This window comes from Chinchilla lanigera, unplaced genomic scaffold, assembly GCF_000276665.1.
Source record: "Chinchilla lanigera isolate Chin_1 unplaced genomic scaffold, ChiLan1.0 scaffold00051, whole genome shotgun sequence".
Lineage (NCBI taxonomy): Eukaryota > Metazoa > Chordata > Mammalia > Rodentia > Chinchillidae > Chinchilla > Chinchilla lanigera.
This window is the reverse complement of record NW_004955452.1, coordinates 5,258,814-5,284,959: the sequence shown is the minus strand read 5'-3', so window position 1 is coordinate 5,284,959 and position 26,146 is coordinate 5,258,814. Positions and strand designations below refer to the sequence as shown.

The 26,146-nt window shown below is 54.2% G+C and overlaps 1 protein-coding gene across 1 annotated transcript in view; it reads right to left on the bottom strand.

Moving 5' to 3' along the window:
• Nucleotides 1-3,730: 3,730 nt before the first annotated feature.
• Nucleotides 3,731-26,146, bottom strand: part of Man1c1 (mannosidase, alpha, class 1C, member 1) — a 133,983-nt gene continuing 111,567 nt past the window's right edge. Inside the window, exons 6-12 of the mRNA XM_005394825.2 lie at nucleotides 24,200-24,317; nucleotides 20,552-20,645; nucleotides 15,846-15,961; nucleotides 10,423-10,642; nucleotides 7,764-7,936; nucleotides 6,795-6,910; nucleotides 3,731-5,950 (exon numbers count right to left, since the gene is read on the bottom strand). Of these exons, the coding sequence (XP_005394882.1) occupies nucleotides 5,824-5,950; nucleotides 6,795-6,910; nucleotides 7,764-7,936; nucleotides 10,423-10,642; nucleotides 15,846-15,961; nucleotides 20,552-20,645; nucleotides 24,200-24,317 (964 nt within the window). The 3' untranslated portion in view covers nucleotides 3,731-5,823. The remainder of the gene's footprint in view (nucleotides 5,951-6,794; nucleotides 6,911-7,763; nucleotides 7,937-10,422; nucleotides 10,643-15,845; nucleotides 15,962-20,551; nucleotides 20,646-24,199; nucleotides 24,318-26,146) is intronic.

Below are 26,146 nucleotides of genomic sequence, written 5' to 3'. Positions count from 1 at the left end.
GCCACCCCAGACTTGGGGTCATTTCTGCAAGGGTGGGAAGACGAAGGCATGGGGGTGGCAGGGAGACCGCAGTAGACATTGTCAGAAGCCAGAACATGGGTTTCCTTGAGCAGCCTCTTCAGACCTCACTTTTCTTCTTTGTAAATGGAGCCAGCTTTTCCTGCATCAGTGCCTTCCAGAGCTCTAGGATGGACAGGGACTCTGTGAAGAGGAGGAACGGACCCAACATCTGGCACCCCAGCAGAGGTGCCTCAACCCCATAGCCCCTGCCCGGGCATCTCCATGAGCATCCTGGCCCTGGAATCAAATCCCTGGACAGTCAACAAATCTTCCTCCCAATTTCCCAATGTCAGTAGAGCCTGGACTCACGGCAAAATGCTTGCTCAATGTGAAAAGCAGAAAACGTTCAGATTTATTGCTTGGAGAGTTTGCTGTCTCCTGGGCCTGGTTGATGTAGTTTCTTCTAAGTTTCAGAGCATTTTGTTTAAAAAGAAGAATTTCTGACAGCAGTGTTTTCCCTTATGTTTATGCAAGGTTTTACAGTTTATAAAGAAGTTCACATAGTAATGATACCAATCATTGCTAGGAGGAACTGAGTTCCTACTGGGGTGGGGAGCGGACTAAGCTGGGAAAACTGCTCCATGTGCACAGATGGAGAAGGCAAACTCAAGAGAGGTTAAGGGGCTTCTCCGAGGCCACACACCGTTGGGAAAAGGCAGTGCAGGGCTGCATGCAGCTCCTGCCGCTTTCAGAGGTATGCTTGCCTACTCTTTCCCTGCGTAACCTGACCTATATGTACCCATTGGCAGATAAACTGTGGGTGAGAGAAGCCGAGACCAAAGCAAATGAGGTCCTTGTGCAGAAAACAGTCCGGGGCTGGAATAAACATAAAAACAGCCAGGTGTGTCTGAGGGAATCCTTGAGTCCCCACACAATATCTTTTGTGCTGGGACTAGTTTTGTAATGATGCAGGTGGTGCAGGGACCGTTTGGGCATGGGCAGGGCCCTTGCATTCAAAGCTCTAATTCTGTGCTGTCTAAACGGCAGCCAAGAGCCACACATGGCTACTTACGTTTAATTAAAATGAAATAAAATTAAAAATTTAGTTCCTTAGTCACACTTGTGACATTTTAAGAGCTCCATCTCCACATGCAGCTACCCTACTGGACAGCACGGATCTGCAGAAAGTCCCACTGGGCAGCTTTGTTCTGAGCCTCCACCGCCCACGCCTGTCTTGTCCTGGCATCCCGGTGGAGGGGGAGCCGAGGACGCAGGTGGCGGGCACACCTGTTCCGGGACCGGTGCCCCTGCAGCCAGTGTGCCTATAGACGGCACATGGACACCTGAGCCCCTGTCCTCTGCTCTGAATCAGCTATAGTTCCAGGGACACAAATAAAGGGCAGAAAGCAAAGGAGGAGCCACTCACTGAGGCCTCGGTACTCAAAGTGTGGTCCCGGGACCGCAGCAGCGGCGTCTCCTGGGAGCTTGTTAGAAAAGCAGAACCTCGGGCTCCATGCCAGACCTGCTGGATGTGAACCTGCATTTTAACAAGGTCCCCAGGAGATTCATGTAAGCATTCAAGTTTGAGAAGCTCTGGCTTAAGAGACAGGCTGAGCAGGATCAAACTACGGCTCCAAATATAGGAAACCAAACATATTTTCAGAGGCGAGGAATAGCCTCAGGACCCCACCCCCAGCATGAGTAAGCATTAGTCACCGAGAGCCCAGGGCTCTGACTTCCAAGGCCAGACCCTCAGAGAAGCTGGGGAACTACCCAGCACAAACACCCGTGGGCTTATTATCTCCCAAGGCCAAGGGAGCAGAAGGAAATCGCAAGCCTTTTTTTTTTTTTTTTTTTTGTAGGGGGTGCACTGTGGAATGAACTCAGGGCCTTCTCCCTGAGCCGCATCCTCAGACCTTTTTAAATTTGTATTTTGAAACGGTCTTGCTGAGTTGCCCAGGCTGGGCTTGAACTCTCAATCCTCCTGCCTCTGCTTCCCCAGTAGCTGAGATTACAGGTGTGTGCACGGTTGAGAATCACATCCCCATCTCACGATGTTTTAAATCAGATTATACAGCTTTACTTTTCTTCCTACTGCATTTGGTGGTCTGAATACACACGCAATCGTTTCAAGAGAGGCACCTGGAACAGGACGAGCCTCTCCGCAGGGGTGTGCGGCTCAGCGGGGCTCAGTGTCTGCAGGCAGGCGGCAGTGAAGGTTTTTTGGAAGGAACCAGCATCAAACCCATCGATGAAGAAAGCAGCTGCGAAAGGTAGTTCCATCCTTGGCTTCAAACGAGGCCAGCAGCTGTGCGGAGCCGGCTGGGAAGGAGAGGCGGCTGCAGGGAAGGCTGGAGTTTGGAGGCTGAGTGTGCAGCTCTCTCCTACTTTCTGGGTGGATGACTCAGCCCTTCCTGCCTCTCTCCACTCAGCCTACCTAGGGCTTTACTTATTTTTATCCCTGGCATGGAGTTAAACTGCCAAAAGGATGACACTTCTCCACCTGTGAGGGCCCTCCTGGAGGACAACTTTTAAAATATTCATTTTTACAAGCTGCTCCCAGCCATAAAGCAGAGGACAAGGATGCTAGGGAGAACGAAGGGGGACAGAGACATGGGCCCAAAGGGAGCCTGGGGCCTCGAGGAACTGCACAATGGCTTTGAGAGGAGACAGGTTCTAGGAGTGGGTACTCAGGAAATAACTGGACAAGGGTGAAGAGGGGGTAATATGGTGGACTTCGGAACTCTTTATGATATAGGTGAGATCGAAGCAGACCACAACACTCCGACTGTTTTCCTCTCCGGCACGCACACCCCTTCTTTTGGTACCAAACCTCATTGTTTCCTCCTGGGAATAGCCCGTCACCTATTGCACAGGATCTTGGTGGATCTGTCAATCAGGATGTTGGCCCTGCCCTTGGCTAGGGACAAGCTTGTGACCCAGGCTAGGCTACATGGAGAGGAGATATAGTAGGGTCTGGCAACTTGGATTCAGCAATGCTGGTGGCCTGAGGAGGCCACTCTCTGGTTGTTGTTATTTTTTTTTTTTTTAATTTTATTTACACTCTGGTTTTTGTAGTATCCACGGCTACCAAATCCTCTTTCTGGTTCCTTCTTCCTTCCTTCCTTCCTTCCTTCCTTCCTTCCTTCCTTTCTTTCTTTCTTTTTCTTTCTTTCTTTTTCTCTTTCTTTCCTTTCTCTTTTTCTATCTTTCTTTCTCTTTTTTCTCCTTTCCTTTTTCCTTTTTCCCTTCCCTTCCCTTCCCTTCCTTTTCCTTTCCTTTCCTTTTCCTCCTGTTCCCCGTCTCCTTCCTGTCTTCTCTCTCTCACTACCTCTTGTACTGGGGATTTGCACTAAGCCAACTCTCCAGTGATTTTAAAATTTTTTATTTTGAGACAGGGTCTTGCTAGACCATTAAGTTGCCTAGGATTTGCTCAAACTCACCATCCTTCTGTCTCAGCCTCCCGGAGTTCCAGGATTACAGGGATGTACCGCCAAGCATGGCTTCTGGTCCTACTTGAGATCTGGCTGTTTACTCTTTCCTGAGATTCTAAGAGCCACACCATAGCATTCCAATAAATTCTTCTTCTTCTTTTTGCTTATAGAGAATTGGTTTTGTTTCCATTATCTGTAACTACGACGTCAGACTGACATCAACCCAAATGCCCAGCAACAGGGCCTTAGATCAACAAAGTATGATACAGCACACAATGGAATACTACACAACCAGGTAGAGCGATGAGATAAATGTATATTTGTTGACATGGAAAGAGATTCACAATATATAGTTAAATGCAAAAGCAGATTATAAGAAAACAGTATGTATAGGATGATACTGTTTGCAAAATATATATTCTATATATTCATAGAAAAAGGTCTAGAATAAAATATAACAGTATTCATTCCAGAAAGTAGGATGGCAAATGATTTTTTTCTGCTTATCTCAACATCCTAATCTTCCTGTCACGTTTGCGTAGTGAGTTTTTTTGTCTTACGTGTGTGGGGGGGATTGCAGAAGCCCATGTCCCTGATGCCCAGCAAGTGCTCAGAGACTTATTTATCAAATGCTAGGATTCCTGCTACAGGGGCTGTGTACCCCCAGCTCTGCTTGAGGAGATCCTGGGGGTGTCCAAGCCTCCAGAACAAGGAAGCAGCAGGCCCTGCACCCCCAGAATGCTAGAAGCACCCCACTTATTCTCATAGTAACCTTGGGAGGTGTAAGATATTTCTCTGCTTGAGGAAGAGCCCAGAGAGGTGAGGTGAGCTGCCTGGGTCCACACAGCAGGGATTTAAAAACCTGGTCCCCTGCCTGGAGCCCTGACACCCTGAGGGCTACTGAAGTTCAGGAACAGAGCCGAAGGAAGCAGCGGAGCAAGGGCAAGGGCTCAGCATTTTCCTGAGACTTCAGCAGTGTGGGTAAGTGGCAAGCGTGGGTGGGGGTAAGGCCCTCTCTGGGGATGGCCTCTGGTTTCAGGTCCCCCCACCAGGCAGCAGCAGCGGGCACTGGGGGAAGAGGTTTCTGGGCCTGGGGGATGCTCATCTTGCTGCTGGACACTCTTCCTGTGGCTCATCTAAGTTGTGGCTCGAAGGTCATCTGCCCCAGAAGTCCTCCCTGACCCCTAAGAAAGATCCTGTCCATGGCTGGCCCAGCCCTATCTGTCATCTCCTTTGTAGCATTTCCTCAACATGTGTGCATTTCATCTATCTGCAGGTTACCTCCATCATCTGTCTCCCTTTGCTGCAAGGCTTATGACTATCGCTCTCGGCTGTGTCCCTGGCTTTTAGCCCAGCATCTGGTCCACTGCTGGTGCTCACCAAGCATCTGCTGAATGATGGAGTAGATGAACAAAGCACTCTGGTGGCCGGGAAACCCGGGGTCAGGCTCATCTCTGCCTTCTACTGGCTGCGTGGCTTAGGCAAGTTGCGGCTCCTCTCTGGGCTTCTTCCAAGCCTCAACCTGAGTATAAATCTCCTGCTCCATATCTAATGGATTGGCCTCACACTTCCTGAATATATTAGACAACTGAATGGGAAGTAATAGAATTTGGAATTGTTTAGTAAATTATACCTTAAATGAATCAACTGCCAGTTGGTTCTTCTTTCTGACGATCACATTGCAGTGGTTTCCTGAGGAGTCACTGGTGTGCAATGAGCCCAATCTTATTTCTTATTCAATAAACTCCTTTATTCTAGTTCACATACTTTTCCATTACAATAATGAAAATAGCACTAGTGATTTGTAACACTGAGGCCCAAATCCAAGGGGAACCCCCTCCTCAAATTATATGGTAAATGACATGTAATTGAACGTAGAGTAAATACTGGGCAAAAAGTATTAAAAATATAGATAATAGGGTCAGGGTTGTGCGTGTACAAACACTTTAAGGTTTCCTTGATTAGGATGGCTCTGTTTTAGAAAGCACATGATTTTTGAAAACTATATTTATAATAGTAATAAAACTCAACTATGAAGAAAAGGCAAAATCAAGCAAAAACAAAGATCCCCAAACCAAAAGGAAGTGAATCAAACACTTAGAATCGATATGCAAACCTCTGGTCCTTTGGCCCTGGAATGGCAAGTGAGTGGGTTTCATAGAAATTCTCCATAGAAAGGAATGTCTGGACCTGGCATGACTATGGCCCATGTCTGACACTGCTGCATCTCCAAGTCCTGTCTCCTCACAGAGGAGAAGAAGTGGCTTGTCTGACACATCTGTCCAGGGCCTGCCCAGGATGGGGCCTGCATTCCCAATCCCCTTGGGAACCGCCCTGAATCCTGAAAAGGCAAGGCATCCCTGAGGCACCCTAGTGGCAGGGGCCAGGGTCAGTGTCGGTGCCAGGCCCCGCTGGAGCTGTCTGAGTGGTTCACAGGCAGTGGGTGGGCCTCGGTGTTGAACACCCAGTCTTCCAGCGAGAGCGTGTCATCTTCAGAGAATAGAAGATAGAGGTATCTGCAGCCAGGAGGCAGGGAGCAAGACACAGCCGTCAGTGCTGGGAGAAGGTGGGCCTGGGCATCTCGGGGCCTGAGACCGGCCTATGGCCAGCACAGAGGGGCTGGGATCTGACTGCTGTTCTAGAGGCCGCTTCCATGGATGGTCATGACAGCACTGAGTGCTGGGATCAGAGGGGCCTGAGTCATGCTGGCTGTGCCTGGGCCCCCACTCTTCACACCCTGCCTGGGCCCTTAGGGAGCGCTGCTAGGACCTTAGAGGCCCCTGACTCCTCCTTTGCAGGGTGGCCTGAGAGTTGCCCCTGTCCACCCTCAGTGCACTTAGTGTGCTACAGTGCCGGGGCTGTGACTCCTGGACTCTAGCTTTGGGGCAAGGGGACTTTCCTGGGAGGAACCATGCCAGGGGAAGCTCAAGGGCTTGCTTTAGGGCACAGCGGGGAAACAGGGTGCTACCTCCCACCCCAGGAAAACCCGGGAGCCACACTGCAGAGCCATAGGAGGGAAAGTCAACCACAGCGACCCATGTGGATATCACCACTGTCATCATTATTCCAATTTTACAGAGGAGGACAGGGTTCCAGGGACCTGAGGCACAGCCTCAAGCAGCCAAAGGGTTACACAGGTCAGTACCGAGGGGCTAGATTCCAGCTCAGCCTCACTGTGAGAGGAAAAAGGGCCAGAGTAAGGCATATACCTCTGGGGTGCAGCCCTCTGGTCCCCAAGCCTTCTGCCCTTGGTGGGCTCCTGCTCTGTGGCTGCAGAGCCTGGCTATTGTGGGGGACCCACCCTGTCCTAGGAGGAGCCACGCTGCCACCAGAGCGGACATGGGCCAGGCCTGCACTTACTTCAGCGTCTCGGCTAGAAAGAAGCTCTGCTGTTTGTTGTCGTGGTTGGGGCTGCTGCTGTACACGTCCTGGATCCCGGAGAAGCCAGCGTCCGTCCGGCAGTACTTCTCCAAGGCCTGTGAAGAGGAAGGCAGCGTCAGGGGGTGAGGAAAGGTCCCCTAAGCCTTAGCCCACTACTGGCTGAGCTCACTGACAGAGGAGTCCCTGGCCAGAGGTGCACAGGCTACCACCTCTCTGCCTTTTGGACAGAAATGCAATTTTTGCCCACTGAGAAATCTGTGGACTGGACACATGACATGTGACCTTTGAAGAGCAAGAACCCGGGTGTCAGGGAAGCAGGTGCACTAGACAGTGAGCCAGGTCTGACTCTGAGAAGCGCCCCGCTCCCCACATGTGGACCTCCCAGGAAAGTTGCTTGCACTCGGAGAACAGATGGTGCCTTGTCAGCCTGAGGGAAGGCGTAGTTGCTGCTGGGAAGAGGGATAGAGAAGGCTCAGCCTCCATCAAGGAATCCTCTGGAATCTCCATCCCCGCCTTTGATACCCCTTCAACCCCAAGGAAGGCTATGGAATTTCCAGTAAGGTGGTTAGGGCTGAGGGGAGGTCAAGCCACAGACCAGCATGTGGTCAAGGGCTGCCTAGAGCGGGACAGGCTGTGGCCGGAGGAACAAAAGAGTTGCCAGCCTGCATCAGAGGTGGCCTTTCCAGCTGCCTGTCCAGCCTGGGGCCAGGAACATGCTTGCTGGGATGGCAGGGCCAGGTGGCGCTCTAGAGCTGCCAGCCCTGGCCCTGTGAGTCTGCTGACAGCTGTCCCAGCCCACAAGGCCAGGGCCACTGGCATGCAATTCACCAGTTCCCGTCCGCCCAGCTTCCGCTGGGGCTCTTGGTTCTGCAGCCTCTGCCCTGACCCCTGATGCAGACCCCTCTTCCCCTAGTGCCGAGCCACGAGCTTTGGGGCCCAGCCACTCACCATCACCACGTCCCAGCCCCACTCCCTGTAAGTGGGGTCGTGCGTCTGCCGCCACAGGTACATGTAGCTCTCTACCACCTCGGGCCGCAGGATGTAGTAGCTCTCGCTGAGCTGAGTGGCCACCGCCTCTCTGCCGGAGTTGAACCAGAAGGCCTCGGGCCCGAGTTTGGTGTCTGGGAATGGCCAAAAGCGGACCTGGTCAGACCCAGTACCTCCTGTTTCGCAGATCAGCTGCCTCAGGAGGGGCTCTGGATGCCAAAAGCCCTCGGCAGGGTGATGTTAATGATGCACTGGCACGGGGTGGGCCCTGCTGAATCGCCCATAAGGCTGTGGTGGGCAGGGGCACAGCTGCCCTCTTGGCTTAGGTGGGCCAAAGAGAGGCTCCTGAGGCTTCATGAACTCTGCAGGTTTGGACTGAATCTGAATGGAATCTGAAGAAGCTACTCTGCATCAGGAAAGACAAAGGTTTGGGCAGCGTGCTCCAACTGTGTATTCTGAGGCATAAGCTCTCTACAAGACATTAACCGGGACTCAGCTAAGACAGGGCTTCAGGTTGGAGCACATCTGGGGAACAGCAGATTAAACCCAGTGAAATAGTCCAGTTTGTGAAACTTATCAGATCCTTTAATGTGGACAACATGGGAAGATGCTTCTCCACAGACCCTTTCCTTTGGAAACCGCTTTTAATACCTCCCAGATGAAGCCTTCCACAGCTAACACTTTGGGAAACTGCTAAGGTGGAGATGAAGGCAAGATGCCCAGGAAAACACCTACTCAGACAGAGGGGGCTGGATGAAGGAGGCCTGGTGAGGCCTGGGTTTTGTTGTCATCGATTTGCTTTTAGAGACTTGGTTGCCATGTTTTTTTCTGCACAACCACGATGATAACCACCTGCGCAGCTGCCATTTATGGCCTCAAGGGCTGGGCTAGGTGCTTTACATTAGTTCAATAGTAAAAAAAACCCCGATTTTTGCTAAGGTGGATGCTATTGTCCCTCTCTAATAATGTGGAAACTGAGGATCAGAGAGGCTATTTATCCAAGGCAACACAGCAAGTTGTGGCTGAGCTGGGATATGACCCTGGGTCTGTCTGGTGCCCTGTTCCCTCTGGGCTGTACTCTCTCCCTCCCCTAGGTCTGACTCTCTAGGTCCAAAATCTAAGGTGCCTGGGTCAGGTGTCCTGCCTCTGCCCATCCTGTCCAGGCCAGCTGAGCACCCAGCTCTCTGCCTGACCCCCGCCACCTTATTTGGGTTGAATCCTTTCAGCAGGCCGCCCTGCTGCTGACCCTGCAGAGGGACTTCTCGCAGGAGGGGTCAGCTAGACTGTGGCCCCTGCCATCTCTTCAAATGGCGAAGCCACTCCAGGCCCTCAGGCAAAAGTCATTCTACCAAGTTGCTAATGGGGTGAGGGCAGCAAAGGGGTCGAGGGCAGCAGCCGCTGCCGCAGCTGTCGCGGGCCAGCCAGGCCGGCCGGAACAATATGCTCTATTAAGCGGCTGTCTTTTATGGTCTGTGCTGATTGTCCCAGACAAATAGCTAGCTTTTTATTATTCCTGAGATTTCCTATTTGTTTATGGCCTTGGCAGAGTGAGCTCCATGAACAGAATGGAAGACCCATTTTAAGGACCCATTGTGAATCTCTGACTTCCTGGCACAGCTCCGAGAAGCAGCTCAACCGCGGGTGGCAGCGCCAAAATGCTGCGCTGTGGGCTGTGGCTGGAGGGGGCGCAAGGCTTTCTCACGACTTCCTCATGGCGCTCTGCGGGACCCATGCTCTCATTCCCATTGAAGAGATGGGAAAACAGAGGCTGCCCTGCTGGAGGTGGCAGAGTGGCACTTGAGCAGAGGAGTCTTCTCCTCTATCCAAGACTGCAGTTACAACTCAGAGTGGTAGACATCCCCTGGGGGACGGGGGTCAGGGGTTTTTCTGCAGGGCAGCGTCGGGGTGGAAGTGGTCTTCAGGAGACCTGGTTCTAACCCAGGCTCCGCTGCTCATGTGTGGTATGATTTTGGTTAAGGTGTTTCCCTCTTTGGGGAGACTCCATTTCTCTATATGTAAAATGAGGAAATGGGCTCTTGCTAAAGTGACTCTTGAGCCTGTCTTGGACAACCCTGTGGTGAGTGCTGGGTGTGGTGGGGACCAAGGAACCCAAATCTTTCCGGTGGTCTTGGGTCAAAAGGGTGGGTGGACACTTGGTTCCAGGAAGTAGGGAGACCTTGCAGGGAGGGCGTGGGGTGTGGATGGGGACAGTACATTTTTTTGATTTACTTTTAGTACATTTTAGGGTAAAGGAATTTGCTGGGCTTAGGATGCCAACGTTTCTGCCACAGGGGATGGAGGACCCCGCTCTCTGCCACTCTCACGGGACCTTGGCCAAACCATCTCTGAGCCTCAGTTTCCCCATCTGTGTTGTAAGGTTCAGTGGTATGTGTCAAGGACTAAACAGCACTGATGCATGTAGAATGCTGATGACACCTTCACTGTCTGACAGTCGCAGGGTGTGGCCGACACGTCCCTCACCGCACCTCCATGTCCCTGCCAGGTGAGACTGTGCTGGGACCAGGGGCTCCCTTCCCCTCATGCTGCCCTGCTGGCCTTGCCAGTGTTTCCTGCTATCCAGCCTTGGGCTCTGCAGCTGCCCCGTCCCCTGCAGGGTTACCTGAGCGGGCGTATGACTCGTGGCACGTCCTGGTGATCTGGGCTGCCAGCTCTTGGTAGTGGGCCCTCTTTTCTTCCTTGGCATCCTCAGCGCCGAGGGAGATCATGCCCCCTGAGAAACAGGCCAGGTGCCCCATCTTGTGGTCCAGAATCCCCCCTCGCCACTCGGCGATGTAGGTCAGCCCCCCAGGAGAGACATTCAGCAAGTAGGTCTCTATCGCCTGGGAGCAGGTGGGGTGGGGGCATGGAGAGCACAGAGAAGGGAGGGAAAGGACGGAAATGAACGTTCTGGAGACAGCAGCAAGGGTGGCTCTGAAGAGCCCTCTGTCCCTGGCACAGAAGCCCTCTGGTCCCTGCCGGCTGGGGCCCCTGGCAGGGCCAGCAGAGGTCCTGCCACCCAGGCTGTGCAGCTCATGGCCGCTGGGAGAGGGATGTAAGGCTGCTCCCTGGGGCGAGTCTCTTACATAGCCTTTTTAATGTTCTACGTTCTAAAAGATCTTTTAAGATGATTCTCCTGCTCCGCTGCATCCTCTTTCAGCCTGAAGCTCAGTTGGCCTGTGGATGGGCTTCAGGGTTCCAGGGCACCCGTCAAAGTGGTCTCGACGCTTCTGTGGATATGCATCTTTGCAGGAAGAGGGCCTACTTGTCTTACCAGGTTTTCAAAAAGGACAAGCAGAAAATGAAGCTACCTATCACTCGCTTCCTCCTTAATGCCTGGCACATGGGCTGTGGTGCCCAGGACAAGGGGGTGGAGTGGCTGGTCCTGGGGTCACCCAGACCCACCAGGGCAAGGACCAGGACCCTCAGACACCCTTCTACTACCTGCCACTGGCTCCTTTCGGTGGGAAGGGTTCTCAGGGGGTGATGCTATTGGTGAGGACTCTGGGATACTGGGGTACGTAGGCGTCAGTCAGGAACCCTGGAGACCAAGGCGACAGAGGTGCCTGCTCACACAGCTGCAAGGCCAGACTCGACGGGCCTGCAGCTCCTGGTTATGGCTGGAGCGCTGCGGGGCTCTCGGCAGGCCTCTGCAGGCACTCCTGCCCTCCGATCTATTTGGCGGGGGGGTCTGCACTCTAAACACTTGGACTCTTCCCGAAGCCTGCTTTGGACTTCCTAGGTTCCCAGTGCCTGTGGGGAAAGGTCCAGCAAGGCTTCAAGACACCATTATCTGGACTCCAAGGTACACCCTGATGCTACAGAAATGGCTCCTGGGTGCAGACCCTGTGGGTTCAAATCTCTTCACCACCAGTTCCAAGCCGTGTGTGACACCGGGCAGGCTCCGTGTGTTCTCCATGCCTCAGTTCGCTCATGTTTACGTGGGGAGAAAGTGTTAGCTACCTCCCAGGAGAATCAAGTGAGACAACTGTGCAGAACAAGGCCACTTCCTATCACAGAGGGTCCCCCACCAATGCTGGCCACTACGAGTCTCCTGCAGTCCGACTGGCACCACATCCAACCGCAGCCATGCTGGCCTTTCCGTTCACATCCCCGCTCCTGTCAGTTTCGTGTGCCACCGAGAGTTTCCTGGGAGCCAGCGCTGTGCCTGCGCTGGCATGCGGAGCGCTCCCCACGAACGGGCAGGCCGCCCAGTGAGATCAAATACATGTGACAGTGACAACTGGAAAGCAGCATTCTGAATGAAACGAACTGAGGGGAAGAGGTGCAAATGTCGGGTGCCCTGCTCTGCAGCGTGAGGTTGGAGCAGGCCGCCACTTTGGGGTTCCTCTCTTCCTGCACGCTGAGCCCGGCTGAGCTGACTGCGGCATGGCCGTAAGGCCTCCTCCAGAACAGTGCTCCATGGGCGAGGACACCCGATTAGACCTGATGCTAATGTTTCCGTGCAGTGCCCTCTCTCCCAGGATGCCAAGCAGCATCTGACAGCCGCGGCCTCCGGCCTAGGCCTGGCATATGCAGACTCAGACAGTATTCACTGCTCGGTCTGTGTTTCCATTTCCCTCTTTTCCTGGGGCCCAGGGCTGGGGTGGGGGAGGCTGGCTTTGGGGTCCTTGCTAAGTAGCAGCTGGGGAGCGGCTAATGAGGTGACAGGCCAGGGCACCTGCCACTTGGGAGTGAGCTGAGGAGGCCTGGACAGCCACAAGTTGCTAGGCTGGTCAGTGCAGGCCTGACCCTGGCTTCTGGGCAGGTCTGCCTGGCTAAGTATAGGCTCAGGACAGGGACCCAGGTGAGCCCAGGGCCCAAAACCTGGCTCTGAGTTACCAACTGTCAGCATTTGGGCTATGAGAACACAGACAGCTGGCGGAGAGACCACGCGCTGGAGCTCGAAATCTGTACCTTTCAGACCGCCTCCCACTGGTTACTTCCGTGTAGGGTTAGCCCCAAGCTAAGTAACTGTCGTAAATAGGAAATTATAGGCTAGTGACTCTTTGAAGATGCACTCCAGTGAGCAGATGGGAAGATGAAAACAAGGCTTCTGTACGCCTTGAGCAAAACACAGGACAGCACAGGCTGGTGAGCGACAGGTCAGGCGTAGATCACAGCAAAACGCATGGGAGGGGCTGAGTAGGCAGGGGGGCCTGGGTTTGAGCCTCAGCTCTGCAAGTGGAGATGGGGGTGACTTTGGGGCAAGTTATTTCCGTTCTCTGAAGACTCATTTTGCTCATCTGTAAAATGGGAATAGTCATTCCTGGGATGATTATGAAGATGAAAGGAGAGAGAACTCAAAGACGCAGCTTGGTGCCTGGCCCTGCTCTTTCGTCTCCTTTGAGTAGACCGTCCAAGGCCTCCTAAGAGGGACATCAGGCTGGCCAGGCTCCTCTGGGCACTTGGAGCCAGTCAGACCGGTGTTTGCAGCCTGGCTTTTGTTGCTGGGTAACCCCGGGCCTTCCTGAGCCTTGCTTCCATCAGCTGCAAGGTGGGGTTATATGGCCAAGAACACAGAACACTTGCCCAGAAGAGGCTGTGGTGCCCAGAACTCTGCCTGCTCTCTTTGATGCCCCTCTTCCGCACCCAGCGGGGCCTGCCTAACCTCCCTCGCCCACGGCAACCGGACCCAGGTCTAACCTGCTGCTCCCACCCCTGGTTGCACACTGCAATAGGACCCAGGATCCTATTCCTGGATCCCACTCCCTAGAGGTTCTGATGTAACTCGGCAGGGCTGCAGCCTGGGGACAGGATTTGACAGTTCCCTTGGTGATTTTGAACATGCTGACAAGGGTGAGAACCACCAGAACATTCTTCAAAGCCCCAAACTTGCCCGAGGCCCCAGCCTTTACCCAGGGTCAGAGCGGCTCCAGGGTCCTCACTGGGGAGATCATATGTGGGAGTGAAGCCAGTCCTCTCCTGTTCAATCAAGTGCTTTCTGTGAAGCTCCCGGCTGCTTAAATAATTCATGGCCATTTCTCCTCTTGAAGCCTCAACTATAGAGTGCCCCGAGGGCAGGGAATCAGCCACTGGTGAACTTCAAGTTTACTCTGCAAGGAACAGCAGACAGAGCTGAGGCTAATCCTCTGGCAGGGGGCGCTGGCTCGCTCAGAGCTCAGCCAAAGTCAAGCAGCCTGAGCTGAGACTGGAGTCCCCACACTCCCTCAGGACTGAGGTCTTCGTGCTGGGGACCTGGGTGGAGAAAACGCCTGAGGTTGCAGGCGTGTCCAACACTTTGGCTTGCCTGGGCTGCACTGAGCAGAGAGGAATCGTCTCTGCTGCACATAAAATATAGTTAAGGAACAGAAGTAGGAAAACTTTATTTTAAAATTGTTATTATAACATTTAAAAAGGGGGCAAGTGGCCTGTGAGATGCAGGTTGGACATGCCTGGAACAGTTCACAATTCTGGATGTCTGTTCGCTGTGTTTCTTTTCCTGGGCAACTGTGTACAATCAAAGGGTACTTAAGAGATCATCCATCCATCCATCCATCCATCCATCCACTCGTATCAGTCTACCTGTCCATCTATCAGCTCATGTATCTGTCCATCCATCTGGCCATCAAACTACACATCCGTCCACCTACTAATACATCCATCCATCCACTCATCTCATCCACTCATCTAAGCACTTGTATATCCTTCCATCCATCCTTCCCATCCATGTATCTTTCCTTCCATCACCCACCCATTCAGCATTCATTTGTTCATATTACAGTTGTTGTGCACCTACTGTGTGCTAGACAGTGTTCAGGAGTGAGGCATACAGGGTGAACTAGCAGGCATGATCCCTGATCTCAGGTAACTCACACTGCACTTGGGGAAGACAGACAGTGACCAAGTAAGCAAGTATGTACACAGGACAGTTGTAGATACCGTTACAGCGGAAGAAGAGAATAATCCTGGAGTATGTGACAAAGAGGCCAGGAAGGGTAATTTCAGTAGCATTTGAGCTGAGGGCTGACTGATACGAGGGACTCAGCTCTTCAACTGACATTCCCGGTAGAAGGGACAGCAAATGCAAAGGCCCTAACGTGAGAATAAGCTTGGTATATCTGAGAAGGCAGAGAGTATAGAGCAAAGAGGTGAAGTCACGGCGATCAGCAGGGTGCCAATCAGGCAGGACTTGGGGAGCAGAGGAGAGGGACCTCGTTTATCCCCGCTGCTAAGTGAAGTGGGTGCGGAGAGGCTCTGCCTTTCCCACTTTTCTGGCTGCTGCGTAGAGCGGCAGTTGAGAGGGTCGGGCAGAAGGGAAGGAGCTCAGTTTAGAGGAATAAGTGGTAGCTTAGATCAAGGTTGTGCCAAAACAGACCCAATTTGCCTAATTAACTTTATGGGGAAACTGAGGTTCAAAGCCTGCCCAGTGCCCTTTCATTAACTGGGCTCCAAGTATCTATGGACGAGCTGTGGGATTCCTAAGCCTCCTCTTCACAGCCCAGGCTAACCGACTCCCCCTTCCTCTCTAGTCTCCCTTTCTTTGGAGGGACTCAGCCTACCACCCTTGCACGTCCCACACCGTGGAGAGCCCAGCAGTGGTGCCAGCTCTGTCAGCCCTGTGCTGTGTGGCCTTGAACCAATGCCTTCTCCTCTCTGAGCTTTGATTTCTGTCCACATAGAGAGAAGGAGCAGCAGCTTGGCCACGCTAACTGTACCCCCCCTAGCGTGGCAGGAAGACAGCCGGGGGTCTCACTTGACAGCCTGCTCCTCGCCACAGCCTGTGGCGCACTAAGTGAAGCTCAGTGTCCGTGCAGGGAGTGGGCGGATTTTTGAACTGTGGTTTCTAAGTCAGATTGACTGTCACTTCCTTCCATGACTGCGTCCTTGGACAAATGACTTCACCTCCTGCGTTTAGGTTTCCTGAGGACACTGACTTGGGAGGAGCCAGTGTGAAGTGCTGGCTGGAGGGGGCCTGCGTTGCCACCCCCCCAGCCCACCCTGGGCGCTCAGCAGGCCTCTGTGCGCCCCACCCCCACTGCCCCAAGCACTGTGGGGCCCGTGGCTAATGATCAGCCACCCACGAGGACCGGGCGAGTGTCTTACCTCCAGGGCTTCATAGTACATATTTTTAGCCTCCATATCTGTCTTGGCAGACATCAACCAGGATTTGATCAAATATTCATAAAAACTATCACCGAGTCCTCCAACAGAGACGTGGTCTGTGCAGGGGAAGAAGACAGGAATGTCAACTCTATCTGCCACTGGCTGTGGAGGGACCCGGGGGCACGTCTTGCACGCAGACCTTAGGGGCTGGGGGTTGGGGGCTGTGGGAGCTGGCATCTAACCTACCACCCCTGAACCCCAATGGGGCTGAGCAGACACTGCCTGCAATGCACAGGACACCAGGGCCCTTGAGGTAGGTGTCCTGGGCCATGCATCATCTCGCCTTAGCAGCTGTAGAGGACAGGGCCCCTGCTTATTAACTGTAAGTGGGTTGTGTTTCTTTTAAAAGACAATCTGGTGGCAGAGTTCAGAGGATTTTATTGCCCAGTGACAAATGTGCTAAATAATGCTGGGCCTTCACGAAAGGCCATGCGGAGGAGGAGGAGGAGCCTTAACTCGGTCAGACCCAGAGTACAGAGATGGGGGAAAGGGGGTTTAAATGGAGCAAGCTGGGATAAACGCACTCAAAGGAGTAGGGTGCAGGGTGGGGCATGGGGTTCAAAGACCCTCCCTCGGGCCTGGTGGCAGTGGACCAGTTGCAGGTGCCAGAGTCACCCACAGAGCACAGCCTCCTGGCCTGGGGCTCATGAGGAGGGAGACAGCTGCTGAGGACCACACACCCCAAAGCCACACAAGGACACATGCCACTCCTGTGCTCCGGAATTAACACCAGGAGGCATAAGGGACCTGAACAGACTTGGGGAAGAACGCATTTCTGTTCAGTGGGGCAGTCAGGGGACATGGGGTGGACTGAGGAGCGCAAGTCCAGCAGAGTGCCGGAAACTCCTCTGGAGAAGGATGGGGGAAGACAAAGGAGAATGGGAAAGTGTCGGGGGATTGGAGAGACTGTGCCCCCAGATCCTTTTTTATTGGGGGTCCATCATGGACTGAGAGTGTCACTGTGTTGTTTTAATTTCATCTTCCCATTACCCTCTGAGGTAAGCACCACTGGGCCCATTTCCCAGGTGGGAAAACCAAGGGAGACCTTCGCTTGTGCTAGGCTACCACCCTGGCAGGTGGGAGAGCCCTTACTTTCTGCACTGTACACAGCCATCCAGAGGGTGAAAACAAACATGCAATAAGATGAGACAACTGTGCAGAGAGAGGAAGGGACCAAACACAGAGGGGAAAGGCAGGTGGAGTCAGGGACTGGGTTGAGAGGAGATGATCACACAGGAAACTAGCCCTGCAGCCGCCGGTGCCTATCCATGACCAAACTGCACCCCAGGAAGAGCTCTGGAACAGGCGAGTGTGCAAAAACTGGAGCAGACAGGAGAAAGCATGAGCTCCTGGAGGACTGGGGAGGAGCCAACGGCGTGGGACCTATGAGGAGCGGGGGAGATCCCGGATGGTGCCTCGGCTCCCATCACCACAGCTGGAGGGTGCAGCCTGAACAGGCGCAGAGGGGCAGGAGCAGGGGCGTCCATGGAGCGGGTCTGTGCAGGGGCAGACAGGCTGGGTGTGGGACTGGGCCTGTCTCCTACAGCCCCTGGTAGCTCCCCACTCCCCCGGGAGGGGGCGGCCACAGCAGGGCAGCCGAAGACACTGTCCTCGCCTGGCTCATCCCCTGCTGCCTCCTCTTTCTTCTCTGCCACTTCAAACATCCCGCTTGCAGCCTTCACTGCGGGATTTCTCTCCTCTGTTCCTTAGCTTGTGCTGCTCCTGGGCCTCAGATGCCCCGGACTGCCCTGCCCTACCCTGTCTGGCTGGCACTCACTCATCTGCCAGGTGCAGCTCAGGCTTTCCTACACTGAGGAGGCCTAGGACACGGCGGATGACTCTGTCACAGCCCCTCCGATGGGGTGGCCATGGGAGTTAAGTAAAGCAAGTGCACATCCGGCCCTCGCGCCTCAGGGAAGACCCACCCAAGGCCACCCTCTCAGGACTGTGGTCACATTTTGCCACTGGATGCTCCCGGCACTGTGAGAAGGATCTGTCCATGGGTCTGCAGCTTGGCCGGATTGTGAGTTCCTTGTGGGGACCATAACCTGTTCCTCATCTAGCACATGGAGAGGCCCTGGGAACGCTCCCTGAATGGAAGGCAGGGGGCGCTGAGCGGCACTTGAATATCAAGCCAGTTTGTACTTCCTCGTGTGGTGACTTTAACACAGTGCAGGACTCTGGCAGGGGCATTCAGGAGAGGGGAAGGAGCCAATCACGAAGGCTTCAGGACTCCCTCCTGTGATTGTGTCACCTGCGGGGGACTCGACCCAAATGGATAGCTCTCCCAAGGGGTTCCCCGCTTGGTGGCCGTGTGGCACACTGGGAGAAGCACGGGGCGGGAATTATAGGGGTGCATCTGCATTAGTGTGGGGCAAGCCACTGTCCACCCTGGGGCTCAGTCTTCCGGTCGGTAAAATATGAGAAGGGGCGCGCAAGTTGTCCTGGAGCCAAAAGCAGTCTGCTGGTGCCTGCCTGTGCCAACGCTCTTCTCATACTTGGCCACAGGAGACAGGGCCGCAGCCTAAGGAACCAGCAGGCGTGAAGCGGGGAGGCTGCCAGGCTGGGCCTGTGGGCAGCTCATGGCCCCAGGCCACTAGGGAAACCTAGGCCTGCTGCTTCCCTCTCCGAAGACAGTGTGGGATTTAGGATGGAGGATGAGTGACTCAGGGGCCAAGTTCCCTTGCTTGGCAGCCCTCCAAGCTCGAAGGGCCAGGTCTCAGGGCGGACTCATCCGTGTCTGGTACCGTTGGGAGCTCAGTGGATTTATCCTGGGTGTAAAGTCTCAGTAGCAGCAGGGTTCTGAGCTTTTGCGACACTGAAGCTTAGCTTTAAGGTGGAGTGGGAAGCAGGCAAGAGCAGAGGCAGGGAACGGGGATGCTGCAGCCCTTGTTCCTCCTCCGCCTCTGTGCTGCAATTTCTGGCTGCAGACGGATTCAACAGTCCCTGCCCGCCTGGTACAGGCTTGTTCTGAGGTTTCAAGGGGAGACAGCCTAAGTGTACTTAGCTTCTGCAAGGTGGCGACGTGATCATCTGTTGAAAAGATACATACGAAAGGATCCAAGAAAACCTGAGATGACCCCAGGCACCAAAGCCAGGGGAGGAGGGAGGCAGAAGCCTGGATCAGCAGGGTTTTATGACCTTCCCTTTGCTCTTTAGCAGGCCGCAGACTCATATTTTATTAATATAAAACAATTTCCCACATGTGACCAACTTTGCCCAGACCTGCGGGCCCTGGAGCAGTCTGAAAAGCAAATTACGCCTCCCAGCTGGGGGTGGGGCATCCTGTTATTTGGCGAGGTAACTGTTTAGCTGGGAAGCCGCACCCCTCTCATCTCTTTTTATGGGTTTTGCTGCATTGTCCTGGGGCAGCTCAGTTCCTTACCCAGTCAGATCGTGCAATTAAAAGCTGTTAACAGCTACCAAACTGTCTCTTCCCATGACCATAATCTGTAACTCAAGCCTTCATTTTCTCCCTACACTTTTGGATTTGGCAGCGTGTTTTGGTTGAGAATACTCTGCATTTCTAATAAGTGGTTTTTTTCTTTTTTCTTTCTTTCTTTTTTTTTTTTCAGAAGCCACTTGAGGATAAGCCATCACTAGGGGAAGTTCTTTGGTCAAATTTCTGGGCTCCTTAGACTGGCAGATGCCAGAGGCCCAGGTAGGAAGCAAAGGTGTCTGCAGTGTCTCCCTGGAGTCCTCCCCGAAGCTGGCCCTCCAGGTCCTGCTCAGATTGCTCCTTTGGGACGACCCAGATGTGCTTTGGGAGAGTGAGATGAAACGGGCTTCCTGCATCCCTTCCTGGCACACAGAACCCAGCGCGCTCACTTCTCTCATCTCACAGGACAGGAAACCAAGGTTCAGAGAGATCAACTGAATTCCCCCAAGCCCCGCAACCATTACTCCGGTCTACTTCTCCCTCATCCCTAGAGACACGGAGGTGGGGCGGTCTCGGGCAGGACTTGGGAAGGGCTCCGCCACCACCAGTTTCTGTCGACAATGGCCACATGACTAAGGCTTTGGTCAAGAGGGCAAAGCTGGAGCGGTGGCCTGCTTCTCCCAGACCTTCTTGGTGGAGTGCACATCACATGGGCCAGGGAGAGCGGCCATACTGTGTCCCCAGCCCCCATTCTGTGCCAGCGGGCAGGGGCACACGTGACTGATGTTCCATGGGTGACCAACAACTACGCAATTGAAAGTCCAGTCTCCAAACAGAGACAAGTAAAAATTCCAGGACTGGTTCTTCTAGGTTTAAGGTAGACTGGTCGATTAACGATTTTTACATCATTATTGTTAGGCTCCGCTTAAAATTGCTTTTGAAAATTAAAGTTTGGAGTGAGGGGCCAGATCAAAGGGGTTGGGAGAGGACTCAGAGCCTTGTTCAGTGAGGACCTTGCAGGTTGGGGGACAGTGATGGAGGCCACAGTGGGCACAACATGAAATGGCAGCTAGGGAACTGGGGCGGGGGGGGCTCAAGGAAGGGCTTTGCTACATCCTCCCCAGCAGTGGCAGTAACAACGGAAGGCCCCTGTGCCGGGGAGGCAGGTGCTATCGGAGAGCTGTGCGGATGCTGGGCTGGGGCCCTGGCTGGGGGCTCAGGAAGCCTGACAGGAACCAGTGAGGAAGCACGTGTCGTCTCTACTCACGCTGCACCCAGTTCCCGCTCACTGGGCTGAGGAAGTTGGGGTAGAGGCCAAAGGGCTTATCGATCTTCCTGAGGACCTTGCGGATGTTCCTGACCTGTGGAGAAATAGACACAGTACACCTTCACCTCCCGAAAATGCCAACTGACCCCTGCCGACCAGGGACAAGAGACAGCGGCTCAGATTCACAGATGACACAGTTCCCACAGGGCGGGAGGAAAAGAGGTGCAAGGAACTGCAGGCTCCAACCCACAGGTGGCTAGCTGGCCTCGCCCCAGGGCACACGCAGAGCCTGACCGCCGCCTCTCCGCTGACTGCTCTGTCTGGTACCAGCACCACCCCAGGACCATGGCAGACCTTTTTGGGGGGTTGAATAAATGACAATAGTTCATTTGCAAGCATTTTGTAAAATTGGCCAGAAATGGTCAAATGTAGCAATCCCACAACTGGGCATACATCCAAAGGAAATGAAATCAATACGTCAAAGAGATGTCTACACTCCCATGTTCACTGCAGCACCAGCCACTGAGCCAGGGTATAGAACCAATCCGAGTGCCCGAGTGGACGAACAGGCAAAGGAAAAGGTAGTGTGTGCACAATGGAATATCAGTTGCCTCAAAAAAGGAAATGTTGTTTTTTTGTTTTTTGAGATAGGGTCTCACTCTGTAATGCAGGCTGGCCTTGAACTCACTATGTACCTTATTACTCACAGCAGTCCTCCTGCCTCAGCTTCCTGAGTGCTGGGATTACAGCTGTGTGCCACCATGCTCAGCAATGTTGTCATTTTTGAACAGCAGGGATGAACCAGGAGGATGTTTTGTTGAATGAAAGACAGATGCCATGCGACCTCACTTAAATGTGGAATCCAATAAAGCTGGACTCATGGAAGCAGAGAGTCGAATGATGGCTACCAAGGGTGAGAGAGTGGGGGTGTGGAGATGCTCACCAAGGATACAAATTTCAGTTAGGAGGAATGAGACCAAGGGATCTGTCCAATGGCAACTCTGGTTAGTAACAACATATTGCATTCTTATAAATTGTTGAGAATAGATTTTAATTGTTCTCACCATACCAAAAAAGCATGTTAGATAATTAAAGAAGTTTTGGTCACAAGTTGATACTTTTATATGGTTCAACCTAGTAACGTATTAATTTATCAGACACCTCAGGAGAGCTTGCAGGGGACAGGCTTGGACTCCTGAATGAATAGCCCAATACTCCTACTCCCTAACTGGCATCTCAGGGTTTTAATGGTGATAAGATGCGCCGTTAGCATTTCTCAGTTCCTTCAAGCTGGACCTGCTGTACACATGCTCTCCCTACATGGAGCTGCTGCTGGATGCACTCTGCACGGTGAGCACACAGTCACACGCTGCAGAGGCCGCCCCTGCTGGAGCAAGCAGACGCTGATTCACAACCTTTGGGGCCGTGAGGGTGAGAGGCGGAACTGAGGACCTTCTCTGTGGGTGTCTGCTCCTGGCAGCGTGCTGAGTCCCACCCGGGGCAGGATCTGGGGAGAGGGAAGCCTCAGGACCACACCACTCACAGATTAACCTCGAAGGCGTGGGGCAGAGGAGCAGCCTTTTAGCTGTCAGACCTTTCCTCCCAGGGGACAGCACTCGGCTTTGCCGCATCAGACGTCCTGCCTGTTTATGCTAACGGAGTCCAATCTGGGGACGGGAACGTGCTTGTACCTAAGTTATTTGCCGCTGTCCTGGTGGTGAGCAGTGAAGCAGGCTAAATTAGCTCCCCTGGAGGGTGCGGGTGCTTCTAGAATTTGGGCCAATTTGTTGACTGCCAATAATCACCTCTGTGGGAGGTGTGATGGGGGGATGAAAATAGCCAGAATATGCAAATGCAGAGCCAGACAGAGACAGAGGGATGGACTCCAGAGGAAAAGCCTGCAGCCTGCTCGACTTATCTGCTGTGGGAAGAGCCAGAAGGCCGTGGGCTTGAATCCCAGCTTAACAGCTCCCCAGCTGGACGGCCCTGGCCACACTGCTTGGCCTGAGTCTCAGCCTCCTCCTCTCTAGAACGGGGACAGCAGGAAGATCACCTCCTTGGGTTGCTGGGGTAGGGGGCACTGGAGCCGCTACAGTGCACCCAGCACACAGAAAGTGCTCAGGCAGAGGTGACTGTTGCTCCAGCTATCCAGGGCCAGTGTGTGGTCCTTGTCCTGGTCAATCTGGAACTCTCACGGCATCCTGGAAGAATCTGGTTCTAGGGCAGTGGAGCAGGAAGGTGGGGGTGAGGGGCTTAGGGGTACGCAAAGGATCAGAAAATTAGAGCATCGGGAAGTAAGATTACACTTAGCCCCTGAGCTTCCCAAGGGAGTCACAGGGAACAGAGTCTTCTCAATAGGAGGAAAACATCTCTGACAGAAGGGCTGATGCCAGTGTGGACATCTGGATGGTGGCAGTGAGCGCCGTGTCAGAGGCGAGGAACAAGAAGCTCTTCTTGGCCAAGGATATATAGCTCAGTGGCACGGCGCCTGCCTGGTAAGCGTGAGGTCCTGAGTTCAGTTCCTGGTTCCAGAAAAAAAAAGGCTCTTCCTGAGTTTGAGGACCATCTGGTAGATTCCTATGCTGCGTAAGCAGTGGTTCCCGAACCAGCAGAAAGCCCGGATGTGTGTGAAGACACAGACTCCTGGCCTGGGCTGAGGTGTGTGGATCTGCTTCCTCACGCTGTGCTGGGCAAGGCAGAGGCCAACCGGCCTCTAGGAGGAGCCTACACTAGCCTACACTAGCCTACACTAGCCTACACTAGGAGAGTAGAGGGCGAATCCATTACCCCTGCCCCCAGACTCCTTGCCAGTCTAGGAGGCTGGCCCTCCAGAAGGGAGAGAAGGCTTTCCCACTGAGGGGACCCAAAGGCTCTCCTTGGGTGCCCCTCTCCCCGGGGAACTCCAGGAGGGAGCACCGCAGTGGAGCCTGAGCACCATCTGAGAGCGGCATGCACACTGCCTCCTTTGGGCCTAGGGCCAGACCTACAGCACGTCCCATGGGGACTGCTGGGGCTGCAGCAGCGAGAACCACCCCTGCTGGACGGCCTCCCAGAAGGGCCAAGTACCAGCTGCTGTCACTGGACGGCAGCCTAAGTCCACCTCCGAGAACCCACGGGGCCTTAGATATGGGGATGAGTGAGAGGGAACAGTCCCGGGCATCTGCTGTGCAGGGGGATCACTTCGCCAGCATGCTGCCGACGCAAGCCCGTCAGGCATCTGGGAGGAAAAGGCAGGCACATCTCACATGGAAAAGCTAAATGTCCCTGGAAAGGGGACGCATGCACTGGTGGCCAATTTCTGCCAACACCAGGTGGTGCCTAGATTTCAGCTGTACCTTCTCCAGATTTCATAGTTCACAGGTTTGCCACTGAGCTGATGTGCGACAGTGCAAGCCTTCTCCCTGGCAGAGCTCTGCCTCCTCGCACCCTCCAGGATCCTGGCGATGCCTGTGCTCCCTTCCCTGCCACCCCGCGTCAGGGCACAGTCAGCTTCTCCACAGATAACCATCGGGGTCCCCCAGCCATGCCCCTGCTGCCCGTGTAGAAGGACCGAGTACTCGGCACGTTTGAGAACCTTGTGATAGCAGCTGTTCCTCCTGCTCTCTGGGGAGAAGGTGTCCTGGGAGGGAGCTGGTGGGGGGCACTTACCTTTTCTGCAAAAATGGGGTTGCCCGAGAGCTCGGTGAGGTGTAAAAATTCCAAGTGCAGGGACCCGAACTCTGCCAGGATGCTGCTGCTGCCTGCGGTGGCCCAGCCCCAGCTCCCACTGAAAAGAAAGAAGTGGCCAAGGTCACACCCACCCCTCCCTACCGGCCAGGAGGCTCCTTTGCTGGGAGCAGCCGCAGCTGCTGGGAGGTGGGGATTGGGCTGCGTGCCAGGCGCTGTGCCGGGAGCTTTCACCACGCAGTCTCCACAAATCCTCTCCGGCCCCATTTTGCTGATGAGGACACTGAGGCTCGGGGGGGGGGGTGACATGACCTGTGAAAGGTCATTTGAACCCAGGCCTGTCTGACTCACATATTCTCTGTTTCTATCAACAGGCTGCCCCTGTGAGACTTGGGGGCTCAAAACCTGGCAGTTAGGATAAATTCACAGGTGACACTGACAATACAGTCAAGGGTCACAAAGACCCCACTGAAATCACTGATCTAGCGGAAGAGAAACAGTTCGAGGAGCCCCACTGCCCCTTTCCCTGTTCCCCACCGGTCAGGGCTTTCCAAGGACACACAATGGACCTGGCCTGCGATTTCTTGGACCTGCATGTGACAGGCAGGCAACTCTGGTGTGACCACAGCCCTGCGGCTTCCGGACCCAGGGGAAGCCAGGACTAGGAGTGAGAGCAGAGGGCGCTTGGAGGTCAGGTTTCCTGCCCAGGACATGGTGCTTCTCACAGCCCTCATGGCGAGGTTCCCACAGCCACCTCAGGCCGGTGCTATCACAAACCAGGGCCTTGGCTGGACATGCCAGTGACCCCTTCAGATGAGGAAACCAGGTGGTTCTCGCTGCTACCAGCCTCCTGGCCAGCAGGGAGGGGTGGGTGTGACCTTGGCTGCTGCTTTCTTTTCAGATGGGCAGTAATGCTACATGTCTGAGCTCACCTAGCCAGGGCAGCAGCTGGGGCCCCAGGCGGGCTTTGAGGCCGGGACTCATGCTGACCACCACAGGGAGCTCCCTGCAACACATATCCTGTACCAGACGCTGCCTCTCTAGGGCTTTCACTTTCCATCCCCTGGATCTAGAGCCAGAGGTGCAGGGTTGCCTGTCTATCAGCTGGGTCCCCCAGGCAAGCCATTTAATCCTGCCCGCCTCAGTTTCCCCATCTGTGCAACAGGGAGAGGGTAATACCTTCTAGTCAGTCTCCAGGCCTGGGGCTTTGCAGGGTGTAAGAGGAGGGTGCAGAGGAGGGGTGGCCTTGGAAAGCTGTTTCTCTACCCTGTGACTCAGTCTCCTCATATGCATCACAACTGTCTTTCCTGTCAGACAGTTAGGACCACCGGGAGACGGGACTCTGAGGGAAGGAAGGCTGAGGAGGACAGGGGTGGGGACAGGGCAGGTGGAGCGACCTCCCTCCACCTGTGGCACTCGAGTCCTCAGGTGGGGCAGGCTGAGGGGCTGGCTCCTCTGGGGGCTCTGGGAGGGCCCTCTGCTCCCTGTGGTGACAGCTCTGGCTGCCCAGGAACTGGATCAGGAAGGTGGGGGGAGGTCACTGTCTGCTGCCTGAGGGGCCCCACTTTTTCTGGGCCAGGGCTGACCTTCTCCTCTCCGAGCTCACTAGCCTCATGGCTCCCAGAAGCGGATCAGGTGCAGGACTCGGGGGCTGAGATCTCTGGAGTCCGGTGACGTCAACAGACACAGAACCGAAGTCCCCTTAACCCCATCTCTGTGTCCTGGGGCATTTCACTGACGTGGGGGAGAGACGCACGTATGTCCCAGACAATAATAAACAGAAGTGCTCCTGCTCCTGGAGCGGCTTCGGCATGTGGAAAGCTGTCTGCATCATTACAGCATTTAATGACCCAGGTGAAGCACCATTCATCCCAATATGCCACGGAGAAAGCCAAGTTCAAGAAGGCAGTGAAGTGTTTGAGAGGAGGG